The 20,549-nt window shown below is 42.9% G+C and overlaps 1 protein-coding gene across 3 annotated transcripts in view; it reads left to right on the forward strand.

Annotated features, from left to right (window-relative positions):
• POT1 (protection of telomeres 1) overlaps positions 1-20,549 on the forward strand; it is a 60,709-nt gene that overhangs the window by 20,327 nt on the left and 19,833 nt on the right. For all 3 annotated transcript variants that reach the window (XR_013394564.1, XM_077935830.1, XM_077935831.1), the window contains 3 exons: positions 4,077-4,207; positions 10,583-10,873; positions 13,989-14,144. Coding sequence is in view for 2 of the 3 variants with exons in the window: in XM_077935830.1 (XP_077791956.1) it covers positions 4,077-4,207; positions 10,583-10,873; positions 13,989-14,144 (578 nt within the window). In the remaining variant the exon portion in view is untranslated. The remainder of the gene's footprint in view (positions 1-4,076; positions 4,208-10,582; positions 10,874-13,988; positions 14,145-20,549) is intronic.

Consider the following 20,549-nt stretch of genomic DNA (forward strand, 5'->3'; position numbering starts at 1 on the left):
AAGAAGTGTTTTGAGAAATATGTGTACCTATGACATATATCTTGCCTTATATTGTATGTGTGTGATGGGTGTATTAGAGAGTTCAGTGTCTCCCACCCACATATATGGAAGAGCTATTCTAGTAAGTGTATGAACTAGACTCCCAGCACTGGTGGGTTTCACTTACTTTCCATACAATGTGCCAGGATACTTTCAACATTTAGAACCAGGACACGGGTGGCACTGTGGTCTAAACCACTGAACCTCTTTGGATTGCTGATTGGAAGGTCGGCGGTTCAAATCTGCGTGATGGGGTGAGCTCCTGTTGCTTTGTCCCAGCTTCCGCCAACCTAGCAGTTCAAAAGCATGCCAGTGCAAGTAGATAAATAGGTACTGCTGAAGTGGGAAGGTAAATGGTGCTTCTGTGCGCTCTGGTTTCTGTCACAGTGTCCCACTGTGCCAGAAGCATTTTAGTCATGCTGGCCACATGACCCGGGAATCTGTTGGTGGACAAATCACCAGCTCCCTCAACCTGAAAGTGAGATGAGTGTCGCACCCCATAGCCACCTTTGACTGGACCTTGACCATCCAGGAGTCCTTTACCTTTTTTATCTTAACATTTGGCATATCATCACAGAAGTGTAGGACTTTAAAAATACAATTTCATATGCAGCAACAAACCTAAGTGGATATAACTACAGTGGTGCCCTGCAAGACGAATGCCTCGCAAGACGAAAAACTCGACGAAAGGGTTTTCCATTTTTTGAGTCGTTCCGCAAGAAGAATTTCCCTATGGGCTTGCTTCGCAAGACGAAACGTCTTGCGAGTTCTTGCGAGTTTGTTTCCTTTTTCTTAAAGCCGCTAAGCCGTTAATAGCCGCTAAGCCGTTAATAGTCGCTAATAGCCGTGCTTCGCAAGATGAAAAAACCGTAAGACGAAGAGACTCGCGGAACGGATTAATTTTGTCTTGCGAGGCACCACTGTATTCCAGTCACCTGATGTGATAAGATACCTGGGAGAGGCTAACTCCCTATATTCCAAATCATGAGATAGATTTTTTAAACTAACAATTAAGGCATGAGAACATGATCTACAGATGGAGAGCAGTATACAAATTTAATAATAATAATAATAATAATAATAATAATAATAAAAAAAAAAATGGTTGGAATCTTCATTTGGCTTTAGGTCTGTGAGCCATGCAAGCTGTTTGCTTTCAAGTTGTTTTTTTCTGCAATCCCACATGTTTTGAAACAAAAATGTAAGGTGAGATTATTAGAGTGCTAGGAAGAGCCTTCAGGCTATGGAAAGAAAGTCACCTTGGAGATGCATTCTATCCAACACATTATAAAAGAATATGGTAGAGTGAATTTTTATAAGCATTTGTTGTACTTCAGTGCCAGATTTTGGTAATCCATGAGGATGTATCAGCATTAGTTTTGCACTGTTGAACTGACACGGTTTCTCTCCTTAAGCGATGGCGAGATCCCATGTTTTGTGAAAGTATTTTACACTGTGTACTGTATTGCTTGTCTGAACTGAGATAACCCTGTAGTGACGCACAGAGCTGTAACTTGAAGCAGCCTGTATATTTGTTGAGTTTTGAAAATATTAGATTTAAATTTGAGTTACCTTAGAACTTGTATATCTTGCCAGCATGCAATTTTTCACCTTTTTAATTAAAGTGAGGTACACAGTATATAGGTTTAAAACAAGCTGTCAGATTTTAATGAGCTTGTTAAATGTATTGTTCCTACTTGCTTTTTACACCTCTGTGGCACACTTAACTGTACTTTGATGCTATTTCCTGAAGATAATTTGCAAAGTTAAACAAGCAGCTAATTCAGTATCATACTTCTTAGGCCTTGTTTCTCAGGACTAATCCTTTGAGAATAGTTGCTTTACAGTAAGTAAAAAATTAAACTGAAATATTTTTTGTAGTATTAGCTGTTGGCTTAAAGCACCTCATTGGAACTATTCCCTAACTATTTGTTGAACATGACATTCCTGTCTCAAAGTTAACTCATTTATACTGTAATCCTAGAGTGTGTTGTGCAATGCTGGCAGAGAATTACAAATAAGTATTTGTAATATACACTGTAGACTATTATATTCATGGCTTCTTTGATTAAAGGCTTGGCTTAGAGATACTAGGAGGCCTTGCAATAAAACTACAAAGCAATTTGCATTTAATCTTACAGAGGAAATTAGGTGAATTGCTCAAGATTGTTTCTAATACCTAACAGGAAGTTTAATTTTTCATCTCTTACACATTAAGATCTAGTTAGCACTATTTAATCTAAAAATGTTAATGGTTTCCAATATGATGGGCAAATCTAGTAAACTATATCAAAACTTGGTGTTGTTTTAGCCCAAATGTTATATGTTGTTTCTGCCAGAGCCTGTAGAAATAATAGATTTGTCCTTTGCATTAGAAACTAATTTTTTAAAGGATGATGTCCTGAATATGAAAATTGGCATTGATACCCAATACTGTTATGGAATGTAGTGCTTAGAGGATCAATGACTGGGCAAGCGCTAACTAGGCTTTAGGAAGGAGGCGGAAGAACTCTAGGAACCTGGTAGAGTCCTCAAGCTTCCTTCCCAAAGCCCAGTGCCTCACTTACCCAGCTTTGGGAAGGAACTGTGAGGGCTGGGGCATCAAAAGTTGCTGAGGGCCGCCAGAAAAGGCCTTGAGGGCTGCAGGCAGTCTGAGAGCCATGTTGGACCACTCTGGGTTAGACTATTAGACTAAAACCTGGAACAGGGGTCAGCAAACTTTTTCAGCAGGGGGCCAGTCCACTGTCCCTCAGACCTTGGGTGGGGGGCGGACTATATTTTGAAAAAAGAAGAACAAATTCTTATGCCCCACAAATAACCCAGAGATGCGTTTTAAATAAAAGCACACATTCTACTCACGTAAAAACACGCTGATTCCAGGACCGTCGGCAGGCCGGATTTAGAAGGTGATTGGGCCGGCCCCGGCCCCCGGACCTTAGTTTGCCTACCCATGACCTGGAACACCTTCAAATCTTCAATCTGCCTTGAAACTCACTGGGTGACCTTCAGCCAGTCATCATCTCTCAGCTTAACCTAACTCACAGGATTGTTGTGAGAATAACTTGGAGAGAGGGGCACCTTGAAGGAAATGTGGAATATATATGTTATAATAGTAAGATATTTTTAGATGTATTAAATAAGTTTTTATTGTATTTTAATTAGTTTTTTTTTAAATCACTGATGCCTTGCTGCTGTGTGCTCCTTTGAAAGGAAGGGCGGGATATTAGTGTATTAAAGTTATAAAAATTTTGCAGAACATACATGTTTGTCCCTGCTGTTCGGTCTTCTTAAGGAGGTTGAAGATATGTATCAATGAGGGTGTGCTCCTAACTTGTTATAGATTTGAGTGCGGATAGAATCATAGAGTTGAAAGGAACCCATGGGTCATCTTAATTCAACCCCCTGCAGTGCTTCTCTCTAAAGTCTAAACAGTCTGTAGCTTCTTACTTTGCATGAACAGGAAGTGGTTTAAGCCATTTGCCCTCTTCATATGGCTGTTTTAAGTGAGGGTAAAGCTAAGCAAAAAGAGACTTGCCACACAACTGGCAATTATTAGCTCTCCGGAGACTAACACCTTAGCTAGATGTGAAGAAATGGAGCAGTACTGAATGAAAATTAGATTGCATGGTAATCATTCCTCCTTGCCTCATGTCACAGAAGAAAGTGTCATTGTCACCCTTGGCCATTAAAGGGTTGGCTGACCATTGTACTTGATACCTTGAATTTAAATAAAATACTTTCTCTTCAGTGTTAAGATTTGTTAGTAATTTTATGAAAGTTTCAAACCCATTCACATCTGTAGACATGTCAAGATTACTGAAAATGCATGCACTTTTTAAACAGAGGTAGGTGTAAAATTTCTGGCATGGCTAATCTTAGGAAATAGTTTTGCTTTCTTAAAAGCATATGGAATCCTATAATCTCATCCCTGTATTTATTCTCATGATGTTACCTGACATCATGATCCTTTATGTATTAATCTATGCTTTTAGAAATATGGTGCCAACTTTTTTACATCTATATTTTCTCCTTTACAGATTATTGCTCAGTGATAACCATTGTGGACCAATCGGATGCCAAGCTGATATGTTCACTTTTTAATGTAAACAGAGATGCCCTTCCACAAATCTACAAAAATGGTGACATTGTTCGATTTCACAGAATAAAGGTACCTTTGCTGTATTTGCCATTCATTGTAGAGAGGAAGCTGGGCTGTTGTCCTTTGTGAACAAAGCAGGCCATTCTTTTACATCCAAATTGATGCGTTGCAATTCCACATAAATGTGGGACTCCCACTGTTGTTTATGGGAGAAGTTGATGCAAATGTCTCTTTTGCATCCAATTGACAGTAATGGAGAAACTTCTCTCTAGCTCTTGAGACCAGCCTTATTAGAACTCAGTGAACACTATGTTCAGCCTTTTTCTGATTATCACTATCTGTTTCTGTTTATGCAATATTTGTCATCATATTTATTATGGACTTCTAAAACTGAAGGTTAGTCCTTTCACATATCAGATTATTTGGTGCATTTCCAAACACAGACCAGGTTCTTTTACATGCTTCGGAAGATGGAGGAGACTAGGAAGGTAAGAAACAAGAGGAGCTAGAGGATTTGTTGTACAAAGAGGTCTTTGCAACCATGTTTCAGGAATGCTTGTCAGGGAATCCCAGTCTGTATTCCTTGGCCAGATACCCAAATATATTCTGTATTTGAAGGTACCTTCCCAATATCAAGTCCCGAGTATCCTGTTTGTTTTGTAATCCGATCAAATGCAGAAACAGTGCTACCATCAGTTGCCTTTCTGCCTTGGAATCTTGGATCCAACAGATTTGCAACAAGTTTGAATTGGATGGCAGCAAAATTAGGCTGGTCTGTATAATCTCCCAGTCCTTTAGGTTCGGAAACAGATACTCCAAATATGCCATTGAGAGGAAAGCCACAAGCAAGGAAGGCATTGAACCTTTCTTCCTTCTCCCGAGCAGTAGAGGCACATCTTGCTTTCGCAATTTAGAGTTGTACTGTGTGTAGCATTATAATAGAGGAATTATAATGAGCTGATAAAGTGCAGAGTCTTAAGTTCCCACTTATGCCGTGGTTACGTTCCGGGCCCCTGTGCGCATAAGCGACAATTGCATAAGTGGGGAGCGCCCTCTAAAAAGCCTGTAAACACCCATTTTCCTGCTCTCCAGCTCTCTCTTCTGCTCTCTCTCCAATCCAGACCAAAATATCTAGAGTTGAAGTTTTAGGGCCGGCTGGAGGATGTGTAGGAAAGTGGCTGCGGCAGCTGTTAGGCAGGGAAGCTTAGCAGCCTAAACAAAGCTACACTGCACCTCAGGGGCTTCCACTTTGGGGCTTCTTTCACCTTCACTGGTGCCCTCTTCAAGCCCTGGGATGGGTCTTCTCGTGAGCCACAAGGACTCCAGCACTCTCCTGCCATTTCCTGGTATGAATTCCTATCCATTAATTTATTTCCCGACGCACAAGCCAATGGCGTGTAAGTGTATGTATGCAGTTTCAGAAATCCCTTTGCTCATCATTCTAAAATAAAGTATTTCATAACAACAACAACAACAACAACAACAACAACAACAACAACTCCACTTTAAAAAAAGAAAAAGAATTGGAGGGAAGTGGGGGAGGAAAAGAAACATTTCGCCAACCCTAACCCTTCCATTCTCATAACATTGGATATAACCCAGAATTTAAGGCACAATGAAAGAAAACGCAAATTTGTTTTGTTGCTTTTAAATGGCAACAAATGTTAAACACTTTTAAAGCAGGGTGCTACACTTCATTTTTCTGTTCCGTTACTGTTCACATATTGTGTGTTCTTTATAAGAGAAGCAAAACATTTACAATAAATTGAGTTCCACCCATTAGCACAACCACAATTGTTTGAATAAGAGCATGTGGAAAGCAGAAAAATATTTGCCAGCTTTCCTGCTGTGTTTCTAAATGTGTAGCTTTGGTCACTTCAAGGCAGTTGTATCTGGGTAAGTATCTTGCAGCCATTTATCTGAGAGTACAATTTAGCTGCGGTCAGGGTTCAACTGGCAGGCAAATTTAGAATAGTAAAAGTTTAATTAAGCTACTTAAATATTATAGTTTTAAGCTGCCTAAGTAAATTATAATTTTCCTTCTTTTCAGTGCCTGAAAGTTACACGTAAAATATCTGCCCATTATTTCAGTTAATTAATGTGCTTCCAAGGCAAAATCTTTTTTTCTGTAATAGAATTTCTTCTTATCCCATTATCACACATGATCGTAAATCGCAATTAGAGTCAAACGTTCCATTTTTAAAGGTACCTAGATTGGAGTGTTATTTAGTATGTTTTTAAATGTATAGCTTTAAATATGTTAATCCCAATCTATTGACAAAGTTTCATTTTCTTGGATTCAGAACATTCTTCTTGCAATGAAAAACAAAAGGTTTACTTTGTCTTTAGTACATATATTTTGGAATGTCTTGTAATAATTTTTTTTTAAAAAAGCCTGTACAGTTGTACCTTGGTTCTCGAACAGAATGCGTTCTGGGAGTCCGTTCGACTTCCGGAACTGTTCAGAAACCAAGACGCAGCTTCCGATTGGCTGCAGAAGCCATGCCAGATGTTCGGCCTCCGAAAAATAGTTCGAAAACTGGAACACTCCGTTCCACTTTTCTGTCATTCGGGAGCTGAAACGTACGACTTCCAAGGCGTTCGGCAACCAAGGTACAACTGTATTAGCTGTGATGGCTTGGTTGTGGGTTTGACTGCATGAGTTGTCCCTTCGTGTCGGTAAATTCTGTAAAATGCTTAACAGTAGCACCATAGATAGGTAGACCATTGGCCCAGCTTGCTCAATAGGGTCTACACTGGCAACAGTTTCCCATGGTCTCAGACCAAAGTCTCTTCCAACCCTACCTGGAGCTGGGACCTTTTGCATGCAAATCCCTGAGCTATGTTTCTTTCTGTTACGTTCATAAGGCACATGTAATTGAGGTGGTATCCTTTAGCGGCGAAAATTGCAAGCTGCAAAGTCCTTGGTTAAAATATTGCCTCAGCTCTGACCTTGCTAGCCTTAGGGAAACTGTGCTCTATGAACCTCTAATTATTTCTCTTTCAAAGCTAACAGGGTTCTGTTCTGGCCCCATCAACTTCTCAAAATATAACTTAGCATTTTCACCTGTATAATAAATTAAGTTTTAGTGTTTGTGTGTGGATATTCCACTTTAAAGGTACCACAGTAGTTTTGGTGTGTGTGTGTGTGTGTGTGTGTGTGTGTGTGTGTGTGTGTTTGCGTGTTTGCTGCTATATCAAAACAAACAAACAAACGTTCTGGCCTGTACCAAAAACAAATAAATCACAAAGCACTGCAGGCCGTCTATTATACCCCAGAAGTAAATTTTACCTTATGGGTTTAATTCTGCTCCAGGTTGCTTTACCTTGATACATGAGTTAGTATTTTGCCACTGCAAATTTGCTGCACTGATTTCTTATGTGTGTGTGTGGGGGGGGGGGTCGGGGACAAGAGCTTATTAGGCTAGGGGTTGCCGGTGTGACCATTGGTCCATCTTGCTCAGTGTTGGTCCATTTTGCTCTGCACTGACTAGCAATAGCTCTCCAAAGTTTCAGACAGGGGTCTCTCCCAGCCCAAGCTTGAAGATGCCAGGGATTGTCTGTCATCTGTGCCGCAGTAACCGCTAGGGGAAAGGTAAAGGGACCCCTGACCATTAGGTCCAGTCGTGACCGACTCTGGGGTTGCGGCGCTCATCTCGCTTTATTGGCCGAGGGAGCTGGCGTGCAGTTTCCGGGTCATGTGGCCAGCATGACTAAGCCGCTTCTGGCGAACCAGAGCAGCGCACGGAAATGCCGTTTACCTTCCCGCCGGAGCGGTGCCTATTTATCTACTTGCACTTTGACGTGCTTTCGAACTGCTAGGTTGGCAGGAGCTGGGACCGAGCAACGGGAGCTCACCCTGTTGCAGGGATTCAAACCACCGACCTTCTGATCGGCAAGCCCTAGGCTCTGTGGTTTAACCCACAGCGCCACCCGTGTCCCAACCGCTAGGTTAGATTACTGCGATGCATTATACATAGGGCTGCCTCTGAAGACAGTTCGGAAACTTCAGCCAGTGCAGAACTCAGCAACAACATTGCTCACCAGGGCAAGGTACACTGTTCCTGGCTCAACTGCACTGGCTGCTAATTAGTTCCCGGGCCCAATTCAAAGTGCTGGTTCTGACTTATGAAGCCTTAGATGGCTTAGGACTGCAATACCTCAAGGACCACTTCTCTCCATAGGAACTGATCTGGACCTTGCAATCATCCTCTGAGGCCCTTCTTCATTTGCCTCCTCCACAGGAGATCCTGAGAATGGCAACACAAGAACTGGCCTTTTCTGCAGTGGCTCCCTGTTTGTGCAATGCTCTCCCTGAAATTTGGCTGGTGCTTTCATTATACATCTTTAGGTGCCAGGCAAAAACTTAACATCCGCTACCCTCTTAAATGTGTTGGGGGGTGGTATTGTTTTCTCTTGTTCCTGTTTTTGTTATGTATTTTCTGTTTTTTATATTGCATTTCTATGCTGTGAACCGCCCTGAGAACTATGGATGAAGGGCAGTATACAAATTTAATAAAGAAAAAATAAATTGGGACCATCTACATGCAAGGCAGCTGCTCATTTAGTAACCTATGACCTTCCCCTGTCATGCTTATTAATTTCAGTAGGGCACTGGGCTCCTTTGGGAAGGGAGGGCAGGGGAAAAAAATTACAGTAAGGGAATTGTGCAAACTCTGAGTGGGTTTTGACAAGCGTCTTGAGAGGAGAAGAGATGTAGCTCTACACACGTGTCTAGAGAGTCAGTTCAAACCAGGAGGCAGCAGAAGGGGGCAATTTATTTCAAATCTTATTGTCGCAAATAAATACATAAGGCTGATGAAACAAGACTTTGCTTTTTCTTGGTCAGTATACACTCCTGAGCGGTAATAGAATATATTGCTGAAGTCAGCTGAAGAATCAGAAGCTACCCATTTATCACAGCTTCACAATATTTGTTTGAGAAGCTGCTTTTTGTTTTCTTTCTTTAACTATGTCAGAGATTGGGAGTAAGGGAGAGAGTTTACCTAGTTTACTTTACCTAGGAGTTAATTAATTTTAAAACTGCTATGTTTCTTTGAATAACACATTTGATACTTTTTTTTTGAAAAATTAAAATATTCTGATCATTTGTTTATTAGAGTGGTCATGTTTGAGTCAGGAATGTCAGCCTTCTGAAGCTTGGGCACCCTTAGTATTTGACACACATTTGCTTGGGATCAGCTCACCCAACCATTCTGTACTGTCCAGCAAGTGACCTTCATAAAATACTCCCTAGCATGCATTTGAAGCTTGAATAAACTGCAACAAGTTCACACCAAATAAGTTAGCAGTGTTTTCATTAGAGTTAAAAGATAAAGGGACCCCTGACCATTAGGTCCAGTCGTGACCGACTCTGGGGTTGCGGCGCTCATCTCGCTTTATTGGCCGAGGGAGCCGGCGTACAGCTTCCGGGTCATGTGGCCAGCATGACTAAGCCACTTCTGGCGAACCAGAGCAGTGCACGGAAACACTGTTTACCTTCCTGCCGGAGCGGTGCCTATTTACCTACTTGCACTTTGACGTGCTTTCGAACTGCTAGGTTGGCAGGAGCAGGGACTGAGCAACAGGAGCTCACCCCGTTGTGGGGATTCGAACTGCTGACCTTCTGATCAGCAAGTCCTAGGCTCTGTGGTTTAACCCACAGTGCCACCTGCATCCCTTCATTAGAGTTACATACGTTCAAATTAAGGTTGGGACTAGGTAAAAAAGTAAAGGACCCCTGAAATGTTAAGTCCAGTCAAAGGCGACTATGGGGTTGCGGCACTCATCTTGCTTTCAGGCCGAGGGAGCTGGTGTTTGTCCACAGACAGCTTTCCGGGTCATGTGGCCAGCATGACTAAACCACTTCTGGCACAACAGAACACTGTGACGGAAGCCAGAGTGCATGGAAATGCCATTTACCTTTCCTCCACGGTGGTACCTATTTCTCTACTTGCACTGGTGTGCTTTCGAACTGCTAGGTTGGCAGGAGCTGGGACAGAGCAACAGGAGCTTGCTCTGTCACGGGAATTCAAACCGCCGACTTTCTGATCTGCAAGCCCAAGACGCCCCTAGTGGTTTAGACCACAGCGCCACCTATGTCCCCACCCGTTTGAGACTAACCTCCGGTTTGCATGGGTTGGATTCCACTTGGTGCACCCCAAGAATGTTGGGCAGCGGAGCGCTTTGCCAATCTCATATCTTGAAAGTTGAGAGTCACACTTTTCAAATACATGCCTGTTACAAAACAATGTGTTCAAAGAAGGATGGACTGGTGTTCGTTGCTTTCTAAGCCGGTACATGTCTTTCATCTTGTAAGTTGCGATAATTAGTTCAAATGCATGTGATAATCATCCTACATATTGGCTTTTTCCCCACTGAGTTCAAAAAGCAGTACACTTTTATTTCTCCTTACGGCGTTGCCTTTTTGTTCTTGTTGCCTAGATCAAAGAGTTCAGCGGGCAGTTGCAAGGGATTAGCAGCAGTGGATTTGCAGCACTTACCTTTGATGGCGCTGTAGGAACACCAGTGGTTCCTCGAACGTCCAGCAAATTATTCACATTTACAGATGAAGACAGAAAAACAATAGAAGACTTGCGCATTTGGGTGGCATCTAATCTTTTAAACTCTGCAGTCGTAGCAAAATTGTCTGGCATCCAGCCGCCTATGTATTTTGATCTCACTTGCCAGCTTGTAGGAAAAGCAAAACTCGACGGATCTTCCTACCTTCTCAAGGTTTGCTGCTCTCCCCGCTCCCCCAAAAATGTGTTAATTCAAAAGCTCTTTCATGTTAGTATAAAGGCAGTATGTTATAACTAATTCACAGTAAGTTTTCTCCCTTCTTAGCAGCAGTGCCAAGAACCAAACAATACTTACTTACCACTCCTAGAGCTATATTCAAATCGTTGAAACTCTGTTGTTAGATTGCTATGGGAAATTTATATCTATCTGCTGGTTTTTGCACATTTTACTTTCAAGTTCATGCCTTCAAACTGTCCTGGGAATGTTTGGCAAGGAGCAGAGGGAATAAGGGAAAGAGCATGGAGATTCAGCTGACCTCTAGAGAGTGTATTCTTGGCCCCTAAGAAAATGGTGGTGAACCTCTGTCTTGTAGGCCTAATTTGGCCTGGAATCCAAACCTCACCTGCAAACAGACAACTTCAGAGGACCTTGCTTTGGTGCAGGTCAGCTGATTGGCTTTGACAGCAAGCCCCTTTTGAAGGTATCGCCTGACAACCTAATGAACCTGAAGAGGGATGGCCAGTTCCTCATCCAACCCTTGGACTGAGAAAAGGTTCCCCAAACCCTACCCTGAGAGGAATGGTTCAGCCAGCCATGCTTTACACACAAATATAAGAAGCCGTAGTATTTGTTTGCACCGACTGGCAGCAGCTCTCCGGGTTTTCAGTAAGGACTCCTACCTGGTGCCGCAAGGAGATGGTAGGAATTGAACCTGAGATCTTCTGCAGGGAACGCATGTGCTCTGCCACTGAGCTATCACTCTCCTTTAGCTTAATGTGTGAAGTATTTGAGCACAACAGTTCGTTCTCCCATCCACCACCCTTCTTCAAATCGTTTGTAGGGCGGGCAAGCATTGATCCAGATTGAAACCCTGGCGTAAGGAGAGGTACATAGGAGTAACCCTTTGTCTTCCAGTGCAGACTGGATCATGCAGTTAAAATTGCACTTGAAGGCCACGTGACTGGTGTAACATGTAGTTTTCCCATGAGATGCCACAAAACATCAGATGCATGCTACACTGTGGGTGACTGACCACATTCAGTGCTCTGTTTCTGTATTTTGGAACATTAACCAGACGCATGCAGAAATTTCAGCATTTTCAGTGGTGATAGCCTCATTATTTGGGCATACATTTGAAAATTTCAGCACAGTCATACCTCTTCCTACGAACGCTTCATGTTGCATTTTGGGGGGTTAAGAACACGGCAAACCCGGAAATGTTTACTTCCAGATTTTGCCTCATGCGCAGAAGCATTCTGCGTGGTTCACACATGCGCAGAAGCGTTCTGTGCGGTTTGTGTATGCGCAGAAGCGCTCTATCACACTTCGCACGTGCGCAGAAGCACTGCTCTGGTTGCGGACTTTTCAGGATGCAAATGGCACCCCAGAATGGATCGTGTCCGCAACCAGAGGTACCACTGTAAAAGATAAATTAAAAAAGGAATCCAGCACTTGGCTCTTCAAACCAAAAATTGTAAAGTACAGAGGAGGGGAGGCCGAAATTTTGCTTTGCTGAGTGATTACTATTGATTAGATTATTAGGGTACTATTACATTTGTGTCAAGGGATATTTTTATTCTGAAATTCACAAATGACCATTCCAATGAATATGGGGGAAAATCAAACAAGATGCAGCCAGGGATTTATTAACTTCTGGGGTTTATGAACTTTTTAAAGTAAGTAAATTCATAGGAACAAACAGCAGAAAATAAATATAGTTATCTAAAAGAGGTAATAATTTTGGAGGCAGGGGGACAGAGAAACCCATGAAACCCGATTAGTTAATTTTTACTTCACAAACAAACTGAAGGTAATGTGATTAAAAGCTTATTTTTCCTTGTGTCTGGTCACATCACAGTGCTGGATAGTCCTATCACACTTTGTTTGAACTGGTAAATTGAAATATTGTAATGCTTAGGTAAGAGATGACCTTCCCTTCCCTTTGAAAATGCAACTTATTAAAAACTGGAATTATCACTAGCAAGATAAAAAAAATGGTTTTAAAAATATTTTGCAGGTCCTTTCTGTGTATATATTATGCATGTTCTAGTTAGATCTTTGGCTTCATTTTCAAGGTGAGCTCCTAAGGGCCAAGTGTTTTCTTCCATGTGTTCACTGGAAGTTCTCGCCACCAAAATTCTTTCCTGTACAATCATCTTTTAACCTAGAAATAAGACCCTCAGGAACCACACAAGGGCCTTCAGTCAGAAGTTGAAAATAGGGAGATTTCCCACACACGCATGGAAGGGAGCACTTAAGGTCTGTGTTCACAGACAGCACATACACGCATATTTTTGATCACGGGCACAATGTTCACATCATGACACTGTTTCTTTGCCTTTGGGCTAAGATCAAGTGTGGTATCATAACCAGATGATGTCCATTATTTGGATTGTTGGTCTTCATGACTTTATGACTCAGAAGATCCAGATTGTAGTAAGGGGATTACATAAAGCCAGTCTTTCCAAAAAATGTATTTATTGTATGAGGAATGTTACAATAGCAATAATAGCAATTATTTTTGTTGTTGTTGTTATTTTATTTATACCCCACCCATCTGGCTGGGTTTCCCAGGAATATTAATATTTTAGGAGCTTATCACATTTTGAGAAATGCCACTTGAGTAGGTGATTCATTCATTATTTAAAACCATTTATATTTCACTTTCAAACTAAAGAAAAACGATCAATTAGTCAGCCAAGTCTTTGTGTAATCTTGGTCCAGAAAAACCAGGAAAGTGCCAGATGTATCCTTTGGGGCCAGTCTTGCACCACCATTTTTAGATCTCTGCTAGACACGCCAGCAGCCTTCTCTGATTCCACCCTGTTGCCAACACTGTTTCAACCCTCAGCACAGTGAGTTGGGGTGAGACCTGGTGAAGCCAGAATCTCAAAGCTCCTCATGACCTTCACAAAAGATAGTGAGATCCGAAGGGCCAATAAAACCTACTTCTTCACAATTCTGTGATTCTAAGCACAGTTAGTTCAAAGTGAACCCAATTGGCTTTGGTCGACCCTTTTAAAGCAAATGTTCTTAGAATTGCAGCCTTAATCTGGAAAAATAAAAAAGTGCCAGTTTTAAAAGGAGAATGAATTTTGTTTCATACCAGGTATGGGATGGCACAAAATGTCCCTTTACGTATTGGAAGTTGCATGTTAGAGAAGATGACCTTGAAGGTGACAGTGTTCTCATTCATCGACTAAGAAACCTGACGGTGGATGTTGTCGTTTACGATAATCATGTCCAGTTGGCAAAATCACTGAAGGTAAGTCCTCAGAAGTGCTTTACATTATGTGTGTGATCTTACCAGAAGCTAGCTACCCAGCTCTATATTTCTTTAAATTGTGTACTTTTATCTTGTTTAATCCTCCTAGCAAGTCAAACCTTCTAACCCACCCCCCCGCCCACAAAAGACTAATTGCTTTAATATGCCACATATAAGTGGTCTCCTAATTAAGCAGCTTTATTCCAGATATTGCGGTATCATGCAGTTGTGAACATATGCGAAATGTCTTCCGTGACTTTAAATTACTTCTTGTAAATGAGATAAAACATAGTTTAATTTGTAGTCCCCATTATAAGCAATATTTTTATACTCTTTAAGAGCCTATTGCTCATTAAAACAGCCATTAATAACTGTTTGAATGTGCAGTCCACCATTTCTTAAGTGGCTTTGCAATATTGATAATTTTCAAGGAATGAGAACAGTTTTAACTAACGTTGCTGAAGTGTATCTTGGCAATTTTGTGCTCAGCCCCCTGTCCTTAGTTGCTCTAACCTGCAGAGCTTAGTAATAATAATAATAATAATAAATTTTATTTATATCCCGCCCTCCCCTGCTGAAGCTGGGCTCAGGGCGGCTAACAACATTCTAAAACATTCATTATAAAATTAATCAAATCAAATTAAAGTCAAATTAATGGCAACCATCAAGCAAAATTCTGTGCAGATTGCCGATTGCCAGAGGAGGGGGTCAGGCTGCGCCCTGACCAAAGGCCTGGTGGAACAGCTCTGTCTTGCAGGCCCTGCGGAAGGATGTCAGGTCCTGCAGGGCCCTAGTCTCTTGTGACAGAGCGTTCCACCAGATTGGAGCCGCGGCCGAGAAGGCCCTGGCTCTAGTTGAGGCCAGCCTAACCTCTCTGTGGCCTGGGATCTTTAGGATGTTTTTATTTGCAGACCGTAGATTTCTCTGTGGGACATACCAGGAGAGGCGGTCCCGTAGGTACGAGGGTCCTAGGCCGTATAGGGCTTTAAAGGTTAAAACCAGCACCTTAAACCTGATCCTGTACTCCACCGGGAGCCAGTGCAGCTGGTATAATACCGGATGGATATGATCTCGTAGCGAAGACCCCGTAAGGAGTCTCGCCGCGGCATTCTGCACCCGCTGGAGTTTCTGGGTCAGTCTCAAGGGCAGCCCCACGTAGAGCGAGTTACAATAATCCAGTCTGGAGGTGACCGTCGCATGGATCACAGTGGCTAGGTCAGGGCGAGAGAGATAAGGCGCCAACTGCCTAGCCTGGCGGAGATGAAAAAATGCCGCCTTTGTTATAGCTGTAATCTGCGCCTCCATAGAGAGGGAGGTATCGAAGATTACACCCAAACTCTTAACGGATGATGTTGGCACTAATTGCACCCCCGCAAGAGATGGGAGTTGCCTCCTCAATCCCAAATCGCTCCGTCCCAGCCAGAGGACCTCTGTCTTCGAAGGATTTAACTTCAACCGGCTCCCACGAAACCATCCAGCCACAGCTTCCAGACATCTGGTCAGTGTATCTGGGGCCGAGTCAGGATGGCCGTCCATCAACAGATAGAGTTGGGTGTCATCGGCATACTGATGGCAACCCAGCCCAAAACTCCGGACAAGCTGGGCAAGGGGGTGCATAAAGATGTTAAAAAGCATCGGGGAGAGAATCGCACCCTGAGGCACTCCACACACCAGGGAGTGGCGCGATGACAATTCCCCCCCTAATCCTCGAAGGCATTTAGCCTGTGCCAGTATGTCAGATAGGCTAGATCAATTCTGGCTGCAAGCAAGGGGAGGCCCAACTCGGCTCTGAGGTGGGCTGCTGGTGTCCCGCAGGGAAGCCCCCAAATCTGCCTCATAAATTTATTTTGTGGGATCTCTCTTTCAGATTTAACACCAGTTCCCCATATCTCAGTCCCATAGAGCATTTGGGCCATGATTTTAGAGACAAAGCTCTTAATAGCTGGGTTGATTAGCTGCCCGCCATTTGAATGGAAGAACCTATATAGCTGCCCAGTAGAATGGCCAGATATTAGTTTAATTGCTTCCAGATGTGGTTTCCATGATGACTTCCCATCAATAAGTAATCCTATATATTTATATCTGGGTACTTGTTCTAGGATGGGACGCGGGGTGCGCTCCCGTTGTTCGGTCCCAGCGCCTGCCAACCTAGCAGTTCGAAAGCACCCCCGAGTGCAAGTAGATAAATAGGGACTGCTTACTAGCGGGAAGGTAAACGGCGTTTCCGTGTGCGGCTCTGGCTCGCCAGAGCAGCGATGTCATGCTGGCCACGTGACCCGGAAGTGTCTCCGGACAGCGCTGGCCCCCAGCCTCTTGAGTGAGATGGGCGCACAACCCTAGAGTCTGTCAAGACTGGCCCGTACGGGCAGGGGTACCTTTACCTTTACCCTTTACTTGTTCTAGGGTGTGACCAGTTCACCTGGACATGGTAGTCCTCTTGCCAAATACCACCTTGGTTTTATCGTAGTTAATTTTTAGTAAATGCTCTTTTTTACACAACTGTCCAAATTTAACCAGCATCCTTTTAAATCTGATTTTGTTCCGAGATAACAAAACTTAAGTCGTCGGTGTAGAGCAGATGTGGCACTTTATGATTCCCAAGGGTGGGGGCAAAAAAGGAGGGGATGCCATATCAGGGATTATATATACAGTCATAACTCGGGTTAAAGTAGCTTCGGGATGAATATTTTCAGGTTGCGCTCCGCGGTGACCCGGAAGTAACAGAGCGCGTTACTTTCGGGTTTCGCCACTCACACATACACAGACACTCAAAATGACGTCACGTCCATGCACGGAAGCGGCAACTCGTGGACGCGGGTTGCGTTCGCTTCAGGATGCGAACGGAGCTCTGGAACGGATCCCGTTCGCATCCAGAGGTACTACTGTATAGTAATTAAATTGGAAGGGTGCCAGTATACATCCTTGTTTGACACCTCTGTTAGTTGGAATTGCCTGTGAGAGGGCGCCTTGAAGGCCCAGTCTCACTTGCATGAGGTCCGCTCGATGCAGATGTTGGATGAGCCACAGAAGTCTTTTATCGATATTTGAATGGGTCCCCCAACTGGTTATTGCATATAAATACTTCCTATGTACAGACTTTCCTTACAACTTAATGGTCAGATGCTTCTAATTATACATTGTGCTCACCGTGTGAGAGCTCTGTATTAAGAACTCCCCGAGACCTGCACGTGTATAGGGCGGTATATAAATTCTATTATTATTACTACTACTACTACTACTACTACTACTACTACTACTACTACTACAGTAATAATTCCAAACATGGACAGAGAACGCTGGAAGGGATAGAAATTATACAGCCCAAAGAAAAGCCATTTGCTTCCTTTCTCTGTCCTCTCTTCTCCCAGGGCCTTAGGCAAGCTGCCCCAGTAGGCTCTGACAGTGCCACCTTGCCAAAAAAATCCCCTGGCATCATCTTGGCAACTGCATCACCCCCATTAGGGTTACTGGGCAGGAGCAAGCAAGAACTTTAGAGCCCGTTGCTGAAAAGAGCCAGAGGGCTGCAGCGCTGCCTTTTTCATTTGTCCGCAACTCCTCAGGGCCCTGACACAATGTCACTGTTAGGGAACAGGGCTCAAGCCATAGTGGGGCAGGCGAATAATAATCAATAGAAAAAAGGCAGTCACGGAACTGAGAAATTGCACAAAACAAATGAAATATTGTGAAAATCCCTGAAACGAGAAGTAATCGACTAGAAATATTATCTTGTGGAAATCAACTAAATAATAAAAATCAAAAAGCTTAAGGGAAAAAATTAGAAGAACCTAAAATAGAACAAAACCTTAACGGGATGCCAGGTAGAAACCTCGTTTCACTGAACTATTTAGTTTCCTCAGAAGGAAATAAAATAATCATAAACTTTTAATGACCAAAATTCAAACATGGTCTAGATGCAGTGTTCCAGCCCTGTTCTTCTTGTTGTTGTTTAGTCATTTAGTCGTGTCCCAACTCTTCATGACTCCATGGACCAGAGCATGCCAGGCATTTCTGTCTTCCACTGCCTCCCGCAGTTTGGTCAGACTCACGCTGGTAGCTTCAAGGACACTGTCCAACCATCTCATCCTCTGTCGTCCCCTTCTCCTTGTGCTCTCAATCTTTCCCAACATCAGGGTCTTTTCCAGGGAGTCTTCTCTTCTCATGAGGTGGCCAAAGTATTGGAGCCTCAGCTTCAGGATCTGTCCTTCCAGTGAGCACTCAGGGCTGATTTCCTTCAGGATGGATAGGTTTGATCTTCTTGCAGTCCATGGGACTCTCAAGAGTCTCTTCCAGCACCATAATTCGAAAGCATCAATTCTTCGGCGATCAGCCTTCTTTGTGGTCCAGCTATCACTCCCATACATCACTACTGGGAAAACCATAGCTTTAACTATACGGACCTTTGTTATCACCCTGGTTTTAAACCTTTTTGTAAAAGCAGTACTAGAATTTTCATAGTGGGGCAGGCGGGCATAAAGATAGCAAACATTTGCAGCTGCCAAGCTCAGTACAGTAATACCTTGGTTCTCGAATGGCTTAGTTGCCGAACGCCGCAAACCCGGAAGTAAGTGTTCTGGTTTGCGAACGTTTTTCAGAAGCGAAATGTCTGACGCAGCTTGAGTGCAGGAAGTGCAGGAAGCTCCTGCAGCCAATCAGAAGCTGTGCCTTCGTTTTCAAATGGTTTTGGGAGTTGGAACGGACTTCTGGAACAGATTAAGTTCAAGAACCAAGGTCTTACTTTACTTCCCTTTCCAGTGCCAGAATCTAATGTTCAGTACAGGATGTGTGCATCAGCACCAGTGAGCTATGCCAGTTGCTTATGCTAGATGTCTTGCTCTACTTATTGCTTCATTTAGCAGGAGGTAGTGTTTCTGCTCCCTCCAGCCTTTTCTGCTTCTTCTCGGAACAGGACATGGTTCTTGCATGGTAGCAAGCCTCCGTCATACTCTTGTCTTGCTTTTCCAAACTGGAATATACATGTTAAACTGTTTTCCTGAACAAAGGCCACAGCCATAGGGGTGGTTTTTAACCTCTTTTCTGCATTTGAAATTTCTTCAGGATTGAGTTGCTGTGTAAATTGTTGGTCAAATGGCAGGTGACTCTATTCAATAGCATCATGTTCATTTTTGCAGTAACAGCTGGAGTTTGGAAATGGTGGTTTAACGTATAAATCTGCTTTGTGCTTTCGTGCTGCCACAAAGACAATAGCGAAGTCTGTATGAAAATGACATGTTTAATTTTATTTTTAAATTATACATATTTGAAAACTCGGTGCTCAGTGTGAAGGCACATAAGAAGCAGAAAACATGGGAAAACTGGGTGGTGGAAGTACATTATGTTTCACTTAATAACAGCACAGTGTGAAATTTATATCGCTGTGTTCCTGCCAACAGCAGTTTGTCTTAAAACACTGCATATTTTTTCCCTTGAATGCAATACAAAACTTTAATTTCACTAAATTGCATGCTACTTGAATGGTAAATTATGTTGCTGCTTTTTATTTGCTACTGATGAAAATAGGTTAGTGGTATTGATGACTATATTTACATTTCAGGCCTTGTATGTTTTCCAGCCTCATGTTGCATGGCACCCGGATATGCTGTGCACCAGAATAATGCTTATTTGTTTCAGTATTTGTAGACCATGCATCAGCATATGCTCATACTGAATACAGATGTTAGTATTTTTTACTCATTGATAAAGGCCAGTTGTAGCCAACACCCTCCCAGTCCCATCCCAGACAGCAAGGCCAATAGTCAAGGGTGATTAGATTTGTGGTCCATTACATCTGGAAGACCTCTCCAGTCTTTTTGGCCCAGCAGGCCCATTTTGAGTTTTCAGAAAATGTTGTGGGCTCCACTCACAAAATAGCTGCAGTGGGGATGTGGCCCTGATGCAACATGGGGCATGGCATAGTACAAAATGAGAGAGAAGGCACCAGACAACCTCCATGGGAATTCAGCTGTGTCCTGCTGGTTCTAAATGTGGAGATCACACAATATTATCATAGAATTATAGGGTTGGAATGGCCATCTGGGCCAACTTCCTGAAAGGCAGGAGTCTCAACTAATGCATCCATTCCTCACCCACCCTGCAACGGTCTGTGGCCATTCCATGCCCACTGAGTGCGCTCAGTCCTTCAACTGTTTTGCGTGCATGAGTTCCCCCTTTTTGGTTTCTGCCAAAGAGAACATGGCTGGCTGGCTGGAGCAGCGATCCTGCCAAGTATACTCCACACTGCCAAATTTTGTTTGACATCCCACTTAATGTAACTGTAGTAACAACCTGAGCTAACTCTTCTGCCTGGCATTTGTACAGAATAGCACTGGTGGTTATTGTCTTTGCATCCAACCCAATTTCTATATGGATGTTTAAACATAAAACTAGCTTGATTTTGTGTGGGTGGGT

This window comes from Podarcis muralis, chromosome 10, assembly GCF_964188315.1.
Source record: "Podarcis muralis chromosome 10, rPodMur119.hap1.1, whole genome shotgun sequence".
NCBI lineage: Eukaryota > Metazoa > Chordata > Lepidosauria > Squamata > Lacertidae > Podarcis > Podarcis muralis.